General features: G+C 36.8%; 1 protein-coding gene across 1 annotated transcript in view; it reads left to right on the top strand.

Annotated features, from left to right (window-relative positions):
- The first annotated feature begins 5490 nt into the window (after positions 1 to 5490).
- The window catches only part of LOC139718331 (dynein axonemal heavy chain 5-like), an 81965-nt gene continuing 73324 nt past the window's right edge, over positions 5491 to 14131 (top strand). Inside the window, 1 exon segment of the mRNA XM_071629810.1 lies at positions 5491 to 5751. Coding sequence (XP_071485911.1) covers positions 5608 to 5751 — 144 coding nt within the window. The 5' untranslated portion in view covers positions 5491 to 5607.

A 14131-nucleotide genomic window follows, 5' to 3' on the forward strand; every position in this document is an offset into this window, starting at 1 on the left:
GAGTATTAGGAAGGATAGACAATGAACTTGCACATTTTTATGATGAATTATATCTGTGAACCCCAGGGTTAGAAAAATCAATGAAAAATTGCAAGATTTCACAAGAATGTAACAACCTTAGGGTACAATTGTACTACAATTTCATTGAGCAAGTTGTATTTTCAAATGCATCATGATTTATGCCAATAATTGTAGTACAGTGTACACTGTACAACAAGGCAACCAACTTTGTGTGTGTGTGTGTGTGTGTGTGTGTGTGTGTGTGTGTGTGTGTTATAGTGAAATGTGATGCTTAATGTGCCTACACCAATACAGTACAATGTACTTATGTTAGAGACCACATGACATTTTTGATAAACCAGCAAATGCAATGTTTGGGGTCAGGGTGCCTCTAATTCCTCAAAATTTCTTGTTCATAGGTGACACTTTTGGCTTTAAAGACCACCATTCTTATTTCGAGCAGCAATTGAAATACAAGAGGTGATTTTTGTATGATACTTTTGTGTACACACTAAAGTGAGACTTGTGAGGTGAGTAAATGAAACTCTCACCTCATCTTGTATATTTGTGGTTGCAACCATCATAATTGTTCTGTGAAACTGTTTGATACTATGAAATCCCAGAGTTGTATAGCCTCACATCCAATTTTGATGTGGCTGATGCCTGTATGTACCATTCTATAATTACATGTTTGATTATATGGGAGTTTTTTTTTGGTTGTTGTTGTCTGTTTGTGTGTGGGTGCAAGAGTGTGGATGTTCTGTTTGTTTTTGTTTTTACTTCATGCTCTACAAATATTCAAGTCGGGAATGCAGACAGGAGGAGGGAACTTCAGCTGATTTAGTAAACATTGTATGAATAGGTGGATAAGTATTATGTCCGTGTGTGTGTGTTTGTGTGTGTATGCTCTAATATGGGTTATGTAGGGGGGCATTAAAATAAGTGGAAATAAGGAGAGTAAGAGTGACAATGAGTAATTTTAATATGCAGTTTGAATAAGTACAATTATGATACTTGTTTGAGGAAAGGAGAGGAATCTCTGACATTTCTTGTAATAACATTTCATATGTTTAATATATATATATACATATATATATACATGTATATATATATATATATATATATATATATATATATATACACACATACATATTTATGTATATGTACATATATATATATATATATATATATATATATATATATATATGTACATATGAATAACAGCAATAATTAGTTTCTGCTCGGAGTCCTAAGAAAGTATAGATTCACAACAGTAGGTAGGTCAATATAAACTCTGTTTAACGGAGTTTATATTGACCTACTGTTGTGAATATATATATATATGATTCAATGATAATAGATCAATCACCAGAAGATATAAGAGAATACAATCAAATAAATTATTGAAACAAAGCACATGCTCTGTTTCAATAATGATTTACCGATTGTATTCTCTTATATCTACTGAAAATTAATCTATTATCATTGCATCATAGATCCTAAAAATAGACAAATTGTTCATTGATTTATGAGCTGTAAAGATGTACATGTAACTGAACTATGGTATAGGTAGAAGGCTGAACAGTGCCGTTTCCAAAAAAAAATGTAAACCATTCTCTTGAAAACAGCAAGAACATGCTTGCCGAAACGTCAAGAGAGCGTAGGCCCCTTTTCAGGGCCACATCTCTTACCAAAGAAAGAATACATGGTACACGGTTAAGCCTTCTACCACCCATTGTTCCTCCGTCACGGAAGCCTTCAAAGATTTCATGTAACGGAATTCATTTCATGTTTGCAACTGATTGACAAATTGCCCTACATCGACTTGAATAAGCACTGAATTGATCAGTGTTTCAGTACTAGCCATGATAAAAAATCATGGACGTATAAAACATACTCTAGCAGGATTCGAACCTACGACCTCCTGATCTCCGGACAGGCGTCATCTCCACTAGACCGCTGACCGAGCTTCCGCCCGACAGCAAGTGTTGGTTCTTGTCCTCATAGCATGCAGCGGGTACTTTCATGGATTTGAATCATTTGTTTGTTTTTTCTTTTTAACATCACAAATCATTTTCAAATACTAGTATCAGATGCATCTTACAATCATCTTAAAAAAAAACACACACACACACAAAAAAACAGCCAAAACATGGAAATACTGTATCCGAATGGACACAATAGCTCATACAATCTAAATGTCATACTTCAGATGTGATATATAGAATCACAATGTCTTAATTGGTTGTATATGGTATACCAAGGTATGCAGTTACTAAGTATATAAAAAGAGACAAGATTCATACATACTCCTGTCAATGGTGTTCACTGCATGACCACCCTGGCAGAACGCCATCTAGCGTTGGTGAACAAACAGTTACGGGAAGCCACTTATTTATTTTATTTTTTTTCACATGCAGCACTCGCTCCTTTCCGTCATTTCTGGGCGGTGGGAAAGATAAACATGCGCTATAATTATGGCCTTGCAATAAACAATTTTATGACAGTCATTATCAACATCATTGTGACAACCATTACCATACATTGTGTCGTCATTTATAGGGCCTAAAGTAATGATGATGATGATGATGATGATGATGATGATGATGATGATCAGTGTATTGTTGCTTATGATACCATTATGATGAATACATCATTGTTATTATATCTTAACCATTACCATTACCATTTCAATGCAAGAGTATGTTATTTGCGATATATGCTTTCATTTTGCAGAAATGGCCAAACCTGATGTTTATGCCCGACTGAAAAGACTTATTCGAGTATTATCCAGGATCATAATTATTTTCTTTTTACATAAAAAGATGCAGATAATGGACATAGATGTAGAGTTGATGACACTCTATGATCTTCCGTGTGTAGTCTCCTACCGCTCCAAAGTCCCATCATTAATGACTTGTGTATATCAAATAGTACTAATAATGCAAACAAGAATTACAGAAAAAAATATGTTCATGGACTATAACATTATTATGGACATCGCTGAAACGTAGAGTTGGCGATGCCTCGATCAATGATTCATACGTATATATTTCACTTTGGAGGCTGTCTATCAGCTAGCTTAATAATACATTGTAATACAATAAACCTGATTTCTTTAGCGCATATCACAAAAAATAGATTAATGTCCCTATATGCACATAAAAGGAAGAAAAATAGAGAAATAGAGGAAAAGACATGTGTTTGCGTGTGTGTGAGAGAGAGAAGAGGAGATAAAACAAGATGAAAAACTGTGACATACAGGTCCATTGACATGTTATCATAAAGAGATGTTTTAACACAGACACAGACACAGACACACAGATACACAGACACACACACAGACACACACACACACAGACACAGACACACACACTCACAGACAGACAGACAGACAGACACACACACACACACACACACACACGCACACGCACACACACACGCACACACATACACACACACACACACATACACACACACACACACACACACAAACAAACAAAAACGAAACACTTACGCTGTATCCGCCTGCCTGAGATGCGTGGGTAATTTGTTAAAGTCAGCAGCTTTCGGTAAATCCGCAGCTGTATTGCAAATTAAAGGGATAGTAAAGTATTGGTGGAGATGAGAATTGGGCTTTTAACTTTTTGGGAGGTACCAAGAAAACACTTATGAAATAGTACAGAGCATACCATTTTAAGAGGAATTCAAACTTTATTTGATGAAAATCGGGTTTGGAATGACTGAAACATCCAAAAACAAAGTAAAACAAAGCGATCGTAATAAAATGTGGGTCCCACACTTTATTGAATCGCTCTGTTTTGGATATCTCAGCCATTTCAAAACCAATTTTCATCCGAATAAACGTTGAATTCCTCATGGAATTGCATGCTCTTTCATATTTCATAAGAGGTTTCTCATTATCTATCCAAAAAATGTTAGAAACCTGAAATTAGGTCTCAACCAAAACTATACGATCCCTTTAAGGTCCGATAATCTGCTTTACAAATTCGCGCAATGAAACTACGCTCTATTTCATTGAAAAAAAATGTGATAAACGGGGGTAGCTGCAATATAGACAATAACGAGATTTCTACAGCAAAATGGAACTGAGTCACTCACTATTTCATAAAAAAAGACAAAACTGTGATAAACGGAGGTATAAAAAATGAACTTCTTCAGCGTCCTTACATGATATCACGCACTCACGAAATACATTACAACTTGAAAATGAACAACAATTATTTATTAGGTACAGAAGAGTATACCTTCACGCCATCAACCTCTTAACGTTAATTGTCTTGGTTGTATTAACAAGGATGTGCATGGATAGACCTATTAATTAGCATAATGGGCGATTCCCGCTCACGACAATCTGTTAATAATGAACGCAATATACTTAGTACATGTCCACCTGCCCATTTATGTACGAGATAATGATGATTAATAGATTACACACATTGGCCGAAATTGGCTTCGAAAAACTCAATTCCTATTGTTATAACATCGCGCATTTTGTTATTGATAGTTTTATAGTATAAGATTATATAGCCAGCGATGTAAAACCAAGGAATGCCTGGAAAATTGTGTATCATATCATATGAAGGGATCTGTCTCATGTCATCGAGTTTCTTTGACTAAAGCTATCTTTAGATTGTCGATTCCTGCTCTGCTGTCCATCTTTTTTTTTTTTTTTTTTTGAAGTAGGTACATTGATTTTCCATGCTTTCACCATCAAAGAAACTTACTAGGTTTATAGCAAATCGATACGGTCCTTTGTATTAATGTCATTCGTTACAAATGTATCAGATTATGTAAAACATTGTGGTTCATGTTTGTTGTTCGCGTTTCAACATGATTCCCAGCAACTTGGAGACTGCGATTAAAAAAAATGAACACGCGCAGCAAGTGTTACCACTGTGTTGTGCAGCGCAGTGAGTCACAGTGCTTCGATCGTTTCAATTCATAGTTTTCGAACTTTCTGTCGTCTTTCTTTTTCATGGCAATATCTGCAAACTGAACATTTTTACAGAAGATTTTATCTTTCCAAGCAGTTGCGATTCATTTCATTGACCCTGAGATACTAAACAGGCATTTCAACTCGATCAATAGCGTCTTTAGTAATCTCGGCACAGGGAGGGCACTCGGAGCAGGCCCATAGCAGGGTCTGTAAGTTTGGACGAGTTCATTATAGTAGATGGGGGAAAATGTTAACAAATCATTCGATTTGGGATTTGTATGCCTATTGACAAGCTGTTGTATATTAACTTCAAATCAAATTGATCTAATTATATTTATATAGTGCTTGCAAGAATCAATACAAACCCCCAAATTTGTGTGACACCCGAAAGATTACATGATTTAATTTCCCTACCCCTTGTTGAAGTTAACGAATCTATTTGCTTTTGATATGCAAATTTATCGGTTTCGTTGGAGATTGTACACAATCGATTTCAACATGGCGGAGTGAAGTTGGCGAAACTATTTAGAAGAACTGTGTTGAAGAAGTCACAGTTTAAACTCTGCATGACGCTCTTATACCATATAAACTGTGACAGCTGGGTAGAATAGTATTAAGGCACCGACGGTTGCCTACTGTCATAAATCATGGCAGACACCGAGCAGAGTAAAACGTCCTCAAATCGCATAAAAGCCGGGACAAAACGACATGGAGGACCCGGCAGCGCAGACCCGAAGAACAAGACCCGGCTAGCCGCCCTTGCGCCCGGCGAGAACCTGAAGGAGAAACAGGTAACGATAGATATCTACGACAGACAGAAGATCGCGTACTACGTTTACACACGCTGTCGCTAGATCCTACTAACAAACGGTAGTAGTAAAGTTCATTATGATTTGTAGAGCATTTTAGACAACATATTTGAAGTCACTTTTATCTGTATATTAGAATTTACACATTATAGATCTAGATCTATATATCCCGGACCTTGTGGCTTTTATCCTTCATCGCCTTTCAATAAGAAGAGAAAGATGAGGAATGATCGCATCAGTAAAAAAACTAAAAAGACTGATTCCTCCAAGAAGTGAATTGATCAAGATGGCAAATTTTTTTATCTATTCTACATTTGTACATGCAACCTCTCTTCTAGGAAATTGAGTTTAGAGTTTTGTAAAGGTATTGATATGGCAAAACAACGTATTTCATGAAGATCACCTGTAGAGCTTTCTTGAATTCTATACGATTTCTATGTTGTTTTGCCAAGTTCATCATATATGACGCGTGTTGAGAAGGGGCAAGTGTATCGCCGCTTACGTTGTTTTGCCAACAAAATTCTGATTGAGAGGGGGTGTCATAGTACACTGTATCTCAGGAATGGACTGCATTCTGATTTTAAGATTTTTATTTGTTTCACTCAGAGTTAGATTACACTAAAAAAAACTTAATATGTGACTACGTACAACTAAGGCCAAGTAAAAAAAGAAACCAGTTTCTCGTCCTCGCGCGCATCGATTTTGGCCGCCGCATCGATTTTTTTACTATTTACTATTTTCAAAATGGCGCTGAAAATACCAAGAAATTCATAATTCTCGTCCCAGCCCGCTCCCCGCCCGCATCGATTTTCAGTTGCCGCATCGACTTTTTTGATATTTACTATTTTTTCGGCCGCCGAAAAAAAAAGAAAGATCGACAATTCACCTACCAATCGTGACGTCTCATTTCTAATTTTTACGCCTTGCGTCCTCTACTTAGCTGTAGACTGTAGACTGTAGCTGTAGCTTCTGTGTGTAGTGCGTATGTAATAATGCATGCATTTCACACTGCGAGCTCGGCCGATCGGCAAGAAGGAATGACCCACAAAGCAGTCGAACTGCACTGTAGTTGGATGGGCGGCGCGGCGGGCCGGCCTACTGGGCTGTGATGTACAGCGCACTCGGTACGTCGTGAACGCGATAGCGGCAACATTTTTGCGAACAATCGCTGATATTCCACGCGTATTTCGCGCGTTGTTCGTATTTTTCCCCGTTTCTGATATTTTAAGCGGATGATCTGTACTGTACAAATGCTTGTGAGGATTGTACGGTATCGAGTTTGTATACATTTTCATGTCATTGTGACTATGTGCATGTGTGTGCAGTGTCGGAAGGTACGGTGCCAGCAGGGAGGTCCACACCTCCCTTGTGCCAGTGCAGTGGCCGTGCCGCACCGTATACTAGTATCGGCAAAGTGTGCGTGTTTTGTAGCTGTCCAGGGTCCCCATCCCCTGGTCTGTCACGGCGATACATTCTATTTTGAAGAGAAAATGAATGCGCTTTTCCAGCTAATGTAGAATTATTAAATGGGTGTATGTACAAAATAAATAACTTTTCCACGGATTCTGGTTTGTCTCGTATTTCTGCGGGATACTTTTCTTCACGATGTAAATTCACGGACACAGTCGTGAGTGGTATCATCTGTAGTGTGTACTGTTATACAATCATTCATCATCCAAATAATGAGTGATTATCAAATGTCTTTTTAGAACAATGAAGAAACATCTTTAAACGTTTAATGCTAGAATGCCATATCAGTATCATTTTGACATCCATCTGCAATTGTACAAGCCAGTTTCCAGTTGAATGTGCTACAATTGTACTGTGAAGAACTGCAGATATACATACCAGCTGTGTGGACACAAAAAGTCACAAACACCAATAAATAAAGCAGTGTTTTGAATATCATGGAATTTATTTCAGTCGTACATTTGTTGAAAGACATGTTTTATACCTGTTTCAGTTAATAGCACAATACATCAGAATTGCAAGTACACTGGTATCAGAAAAGCCATTACAACACTAAATACCAGTATTAAGATGGTCATTTTCCCTTGACATCAGGGCCCCGTTGCAAGAAAGTTGCAATCAATTGCAAATAATTGCTAATTTTGAAACAACCATTCTGATTGGCTAAGGGTCTGCCCTATTAAGAAGACATGCATGCAACAATGATTTTGATTGGCCAGTGACAATCAGTTGCAAGTTGCGTTTAAACGCAAAGTTTCTTGCAACAGGGCCCTGGGCATAACTCATAACACAGCTACCAGAGTGATTTCATTTCATAAATTGAATATAGAAAATTGTAAAGCCCATTCTCGTTACCTTTCTCAGAATTACTGGACGAGAAACACATATTACACTTTCATTTTGACGATCCTTGAAAAAATAGTAAGATATCAAATAGTAAGGACCTCCCTCATCGCCTTGCTCAAAACACCCGGACGAGAAACTACTTTCTTTTTTTACTTGGCCTAAGTCAATTTTCATGACTTTTTGACATACATTGTTTTGCCATCTCAAGTCTGTGGAACTACCACATTAAAATGCCATTGGGATTCTGTACAACCATCTTGGGCACTAATGTACTTTAGTATCTATGTAGATATCTCAAATACCAAGAAACCACTCTGCATCAAAATTACAGGTAATAATTAGCATACAATAGCTTATTTGCAATCACGCACAAAAATTGGAACCAAATTGGTTATCAGGAAGCGCGATAAAGCATTGATGTCGACATAAAATTTCATGTCGTCGCTTAAAACAAAACAACTCCCTCTTCGTGAGCCTCTAATTTGCAATTGTGGCGTACGCTGCCTGCACTGTAATCTGAAACTGAAGTTAACCGACAAATATTATGCAATGTATCTTTCAAGTACAGTGCTCATGCTCATTGCTTAATCAGGAGGGGTTAGGAAACAAGTATTTCTCCTGTTTAAGCAGTGCTCCCACAACACGAAGCCCAGTATGTGGGCATTACACTGAACCATGCACGGTTGATCAAATCTGCCGATAACCACAGCAACAAGTACACAAGCGCTACGACATGTAGGCATATAATGACCAGATGAGAAAAGACACAGTAGTCTCATAATTTTGGCAATGCATTTTCGGAACAGACCTTCATTTTAATCCACAAAACAACCCTTTTTTTAGTGTTCAAAGTACATGTAGAAGTCACGATGCCTACCCTATCTAAATTCTATGGTAAAGGAGTACTTTTCGCACAACAATATCCTGCCCAAGAATTGTTAAAAAAGGGATCGTGTGTTTTACTTTTCACCCAGGTATTCCTTTTGAAAGGGGAGTGCTTTTTTTTTGTCTTTCTCTTTGGCCTCCTGAGAAATTGAAGAATGAGTTCATAACATAATTATATATCTTGAAAATCATAGAAGGATTGATCAAATCCCCGGATCAAATTCCTGAAATTCCTGCTACCGTAGTTTTGAAAGCTCATTCCTCATTCAGGATTATTTCATTTTGAAAAGTAAAAACATTGACCTCAGTCACCCCTTGACTTGTTTGTAGAATGTTTATTTTTTATCTCTACAGGAACTGTAAAACCAGAAATTTTTGCAAGCATGAAACTTTTTGCAAATTTTGCAAGGAGCCAAGATTCGCAAAACTAAAATGCACATTAAAGTTTTTGTATGCAGTTGTATTATACTCATAATTTTTTCATAGCCAGCAATGCGCGAATTTTTCATGCCACAAAAACGGCTGTTGTCTCCAATTCGCCAAAGTTTCATGTTGTGAATATATAATATATTTCTGGCAATTTTTTGGGCTTGGCAGGATAAGATAAATTTCACATGATGATTTTGATTCTACGGAATCAAGACACTAATCAGTGGAACATATGTCAGGCAAAAATATTTGTGTGCTTTTATTTTTGCGCTGGTTTCTGGTCACGAGAAATGCGCAAAAATTTGCACTGTTACAGTAGTTGTTTAAATCATCATGAATTGGTACCCAGCTGATGTGGGAATTTTAACGAATTTCACACCTGAGAGAACTTTCATCAAAAAGAAAGAAAGAAAGAAAACAACAACACATGAATATTTTAGGAGGTATACTTTTAAACAAATGTGCTCTCGTTCACAAAATTATAAGCGAGTGAAGTTCACAGAAGTTTACTCAGTGCTGAAAATCAATTGTACTAATTTCCTGCATAATAAATTATTAGCGCTATTGGTTGATGGAATACATAAAAGTCAAGTGCTGCTTTTGTAGGGCTGTCATTTTTTGTGTGTGTAAAAAAAAAGGAAAATGTTATTCTTCTATATTCATAATTGTGAGAGGTAGATAGTCTGCTGTAAATCTGTATATATACATACTTGCGAGAGTGGCATTGTCAATCATGCAGTTGAAAGAAATGTTCTGACTGCAATATAGATATTTTTACATTGTCACACTGCAATTTGTACAATCTTTCATTGTACCTCTCCAAAGAACATGATGTAGCAGCATTGACCAATCCTGTGAATACTGATAAGTGGAGGAAGGTCATAGATGTTTGCTCTGTGTCCTAAGTTTATGAAAACATTTAGAAATATCAAAAGATAATCTGTAACATCAAGATTTTGTGTTTGTAAGCTAGTGATTGCCAACATCCTCTACCTCATCAATGTGCAGTCAAATGTAAACTGTTGATTTTGTGTGTGTGTGTGTGTGTGTGTGTGTGCGTGAAACCTATCTGGTGGTGCAACAGATACTGTGTGAAACTATGTTTTCACAGAGGAGTCCAAACTTTAACTCATAATGCACTTAGTTTTGATAAAGTTTTTAGAAATGTAAAATGAGGAATGTTCATGTGCATTTTGATTTGCCAATTTCGTGAGAGCCAAGAGTCACAAAATTAAAATGCAAGCAAAACTTCTTGTGTACGGTACACTATGATGCATTTAATGTTAGAGGCAACTCGCAAAAATTTTATGCCTCGAGAAAGGCTGTTGGCTCCAATCACGAAAATTTCATGCTATGAAACTATTGTGTTTTACAGTAGTTGGTCTTTTTATTTTTTATTTTTACTAAGTGCTGCTTGTATTAGTTTATGCTGTTCAGCTGGTGAGTTCATGGAAAGGCTTTTGCAAAGAAAGAACATGTGGACTGCATACATGGAGATGATAATTGCAAACACGCAACTTTTTATTTTCTGTTGTAAACAGAAATACATTTGTTGTAATACAAGGAACTTATAAACATGAATACTCATATTTGTGGTTCGTAACTTGTTAGGCAAGTTTACAGTTTGACATATGTACCCACACTATATGTGACCGTGCACCTCAAAATGAACATAAAGTTGCACACACTGATATTGCGTGAGGACTGAAAATAAGTGAAATGGGTCAACTTAGCCGAACTTGACTTTTTCATATTTTCTGAAAGAGCGGATCTTCTTTTACATTATGCTAAAATTTGGTATCATAAAATGGGCAGGAAAGTGTGTTTTTTTAGCAGTTTATCTCGAACATTTTTGGTAGAATAGTGTGATTAGGTGTGTCTTTAAAATCCCTTTTTCATTTCTGAAAAACTTTGTCCACACTCTTCACTTTTAACTCTAATAACTTTTGAAAGGATAGTGCTACTGCTTTGAAAGTTGGCATTAATTATGGACAGAATGTGTGAATGAGGCATGCTTAATTTCAGTTTGATCTGATAATCCCTTCATTGTTGTTACTCGGGTGGTTTACTTCCTGTTTTTTGTCCCATTCATTGCACAGCCAGCACGGTTTGGTAAAGATTAAGTGCTTGAATAGACACTGTACTTCAGAGCCTCTTTTCTCAGTTCACACATTTCCTGAGTTTGTGCTTTCTTTCCAATATTTAGATAGGTTAGGAGAGTCCATTTGATTTGAGTTATACACCATTTTAAAGCTTAAAGTCTGCTCAGGATTTCAGAATATGGTCTTAACTAAAAATTCATGTCTGGCGACTTTTTGTTTGTTTTGAGGTGCAGGGTCAGGTATGTAGATCTGTTGAGTATTATAGTGGTAGATGGCTCGGAAAACAGAACTATCACCCTAAACTGTCTTTACGAATTGTGTGCATGTGTCCTCTAGTCATACAGTGACTCATCAAGCGTAACTAATTTTGCTCTTTGCTGAAGCACATTGCATTATGTAAAACCTATAGAGACGTTTGTTTGGAATTGTGCATTATGTACTCAAATCATACACTGAATATGTCCATTACAAAAATCACATATTTTCATTTCTACATCAAATTTCACAATTGCACCCAACATACAATTTCATACTAAGACTATCATTTGTGTGCTGCAAGGAATACACCATGAATCTATACAAATACTCAAATAGGAACATCCAATACTGGAAATGAAGATTGTTAAAAACAATATGTGATATAAGCAGTTTGCCCGTGGCTGCTGTGCACACTATTATTTTATGGAATGACTCTGAGGAAAGTAGCGGACTACCATGCAACCACTTTCAAAGTATTTTAGAGAGTGGTCTAAAATGAAATTGGAATGATGACATAAATGTACGATGTATCATAAAACTTTAGGCATACCGGATAAACAACATAGTCCATAAATCACTTTGAAAGTAAAAAAAAAAAAAGAAAAAAGAAAAAAGAAAAAAAAAGAATCAGTTTTGGCTGTCAGTATATAAAAAGAACAACAATGACAACAAAGAAATAATTGTATTCCTCTTTCTAGTCACTTAAGCCTGCAAAGTGCACTGCTGTGTAAAAATCTGAACCCTATTGTGCAAAGAACTACAATTAGTTGTAGAAAGGACCAACGAGAACAAACTTTATACAGCTGTAATTCAGCCATTCCCCAATTCATCGATCCAACAATCTGTATGGTTATTTTTTTGTTTTCAGTAGTAAGCTGTAGTGTCCCCTTTGTTAAGTTATCTAAGTTAAACCCTGGCATTTAATTCATTTTTTTAAAGGTTATATACACTAAAAATAAAGCATAATTTGACTGGATAATAAAGGGCTAGAAAAGAGAGAGAGAGAGACTCAGAAACTTCGACTTTATACTGAATTATGTCACTTGACAATTGCCGAGATGAAGGGGGAGGGGGGAGGAAGGGGAGGGAATCAGGAATTGTCTGTACACCAAAGGTATTATCTTGTAATCCTGAGTGTTTACTTAGTTTTGTCAGGCAGATTTACATTCCCCACAATGAAGCTGGCGGAGTGCCTGCCTGCCTACCCTGGCCGTATAAACAAAGCCATGTTATGTTGGCATATTACGCCAATTCCAACTACGATGCAGCTGCGGTCCCTATGTCAGTACGTACTTCAGCCATCGATTGATTGTTCTCAGTTTGCATTGTCAAGACCCCACGTACAGTTGTTCCCGGATTTAAACAAGCCCTGCCGAATCCATGCTGATGAGAAGATCAAACACTCCCAAGGCTGGGTTTGCTTGGGTAGCAACCTTCCGTGTTTTTATGTTGTGAAGAAACCGTGTAGAACATACAGTTAGATAGGTAAAAAGTTGATTGCTGTGCTGCCAGGTGTTTTTTCTTTCCTTTTTATGTTGGTTTGGCCTATTATGTAGTTAGCACAGATTCTGCAAGAGTGTTTTGAAGTATATTTTGTTATCACCATAACTTAAAGTCAAAATCTCTGAAAGTTGTGAAACTTTTTACAAGTGTTTTTCACCTTACTCTCTGGAGGAGAAGATGAAAAAGACGAAGAATGGGAAAAATAAAAGATGAAGAGGAGGAGCAGGAGGGGAAAAATGAGAATATATGTGAATTTTGACCATTGTCACTGTTTCCTGAAATGATGTGAAATTTTGAAAATCCTGAACAATCCCTTTTCTTATGCCCAATGAAATGTCTGTGATTTGTGGGATGAAGTGGGATGACATGAAGTGACATGAAGTGACATACTGACCGTAAAGCTGAGAGAGGAACTGTAGCATCACTGCTGAGAATGACTCCTCGTTCTTTTTAAAATGAATTGTCAAGAACCTACCCTGTTTGCAAGTGTTACCTTTATCTATAGGCTGAAAATCATTGTCATGCCATCTTGTTATTACTACCATATTTTCTGTCTTGCTTGTGGAGTTTGAATCTGAAGTTGAGTACAGCGTACAAAAAATTGTATCACAGTCGTTGTCCATTCCAGTGAGTGAGGGAACACTGTTTGTATGGTCACTCATAACTGAAGGGTCAAAAAATTTATCCTTGGGGCAGCCATACTGTAAAATCTGAATGTTTTGCTGTAGGGAAAATTGTCAAGAATTTTTCTAATCACCAGATGAATAGGATGCGCACATTTCTTTGGGCAATAAAAACTTTAATACAGAAATTTACTCCTTCAGAATTATAGCCATGCTCACTTTAATTTGCTCATTACGAAGAGTTAA

This window comes from Diadema antillarum, unplaced genomic scaffold (assembly GCF_040938485.1).
Source record: "Diadema antillarum isolate AM-2024a unplaced genomic scaffold, OU_Dant_1.0 scf00000093, whole genome shotgun sequence".
NCBI lineage: Eukaryota > Metazoa > Echinodermata > Echinoidea > Diadematoida > Diadematidae > Diadema > Diadema antillarum.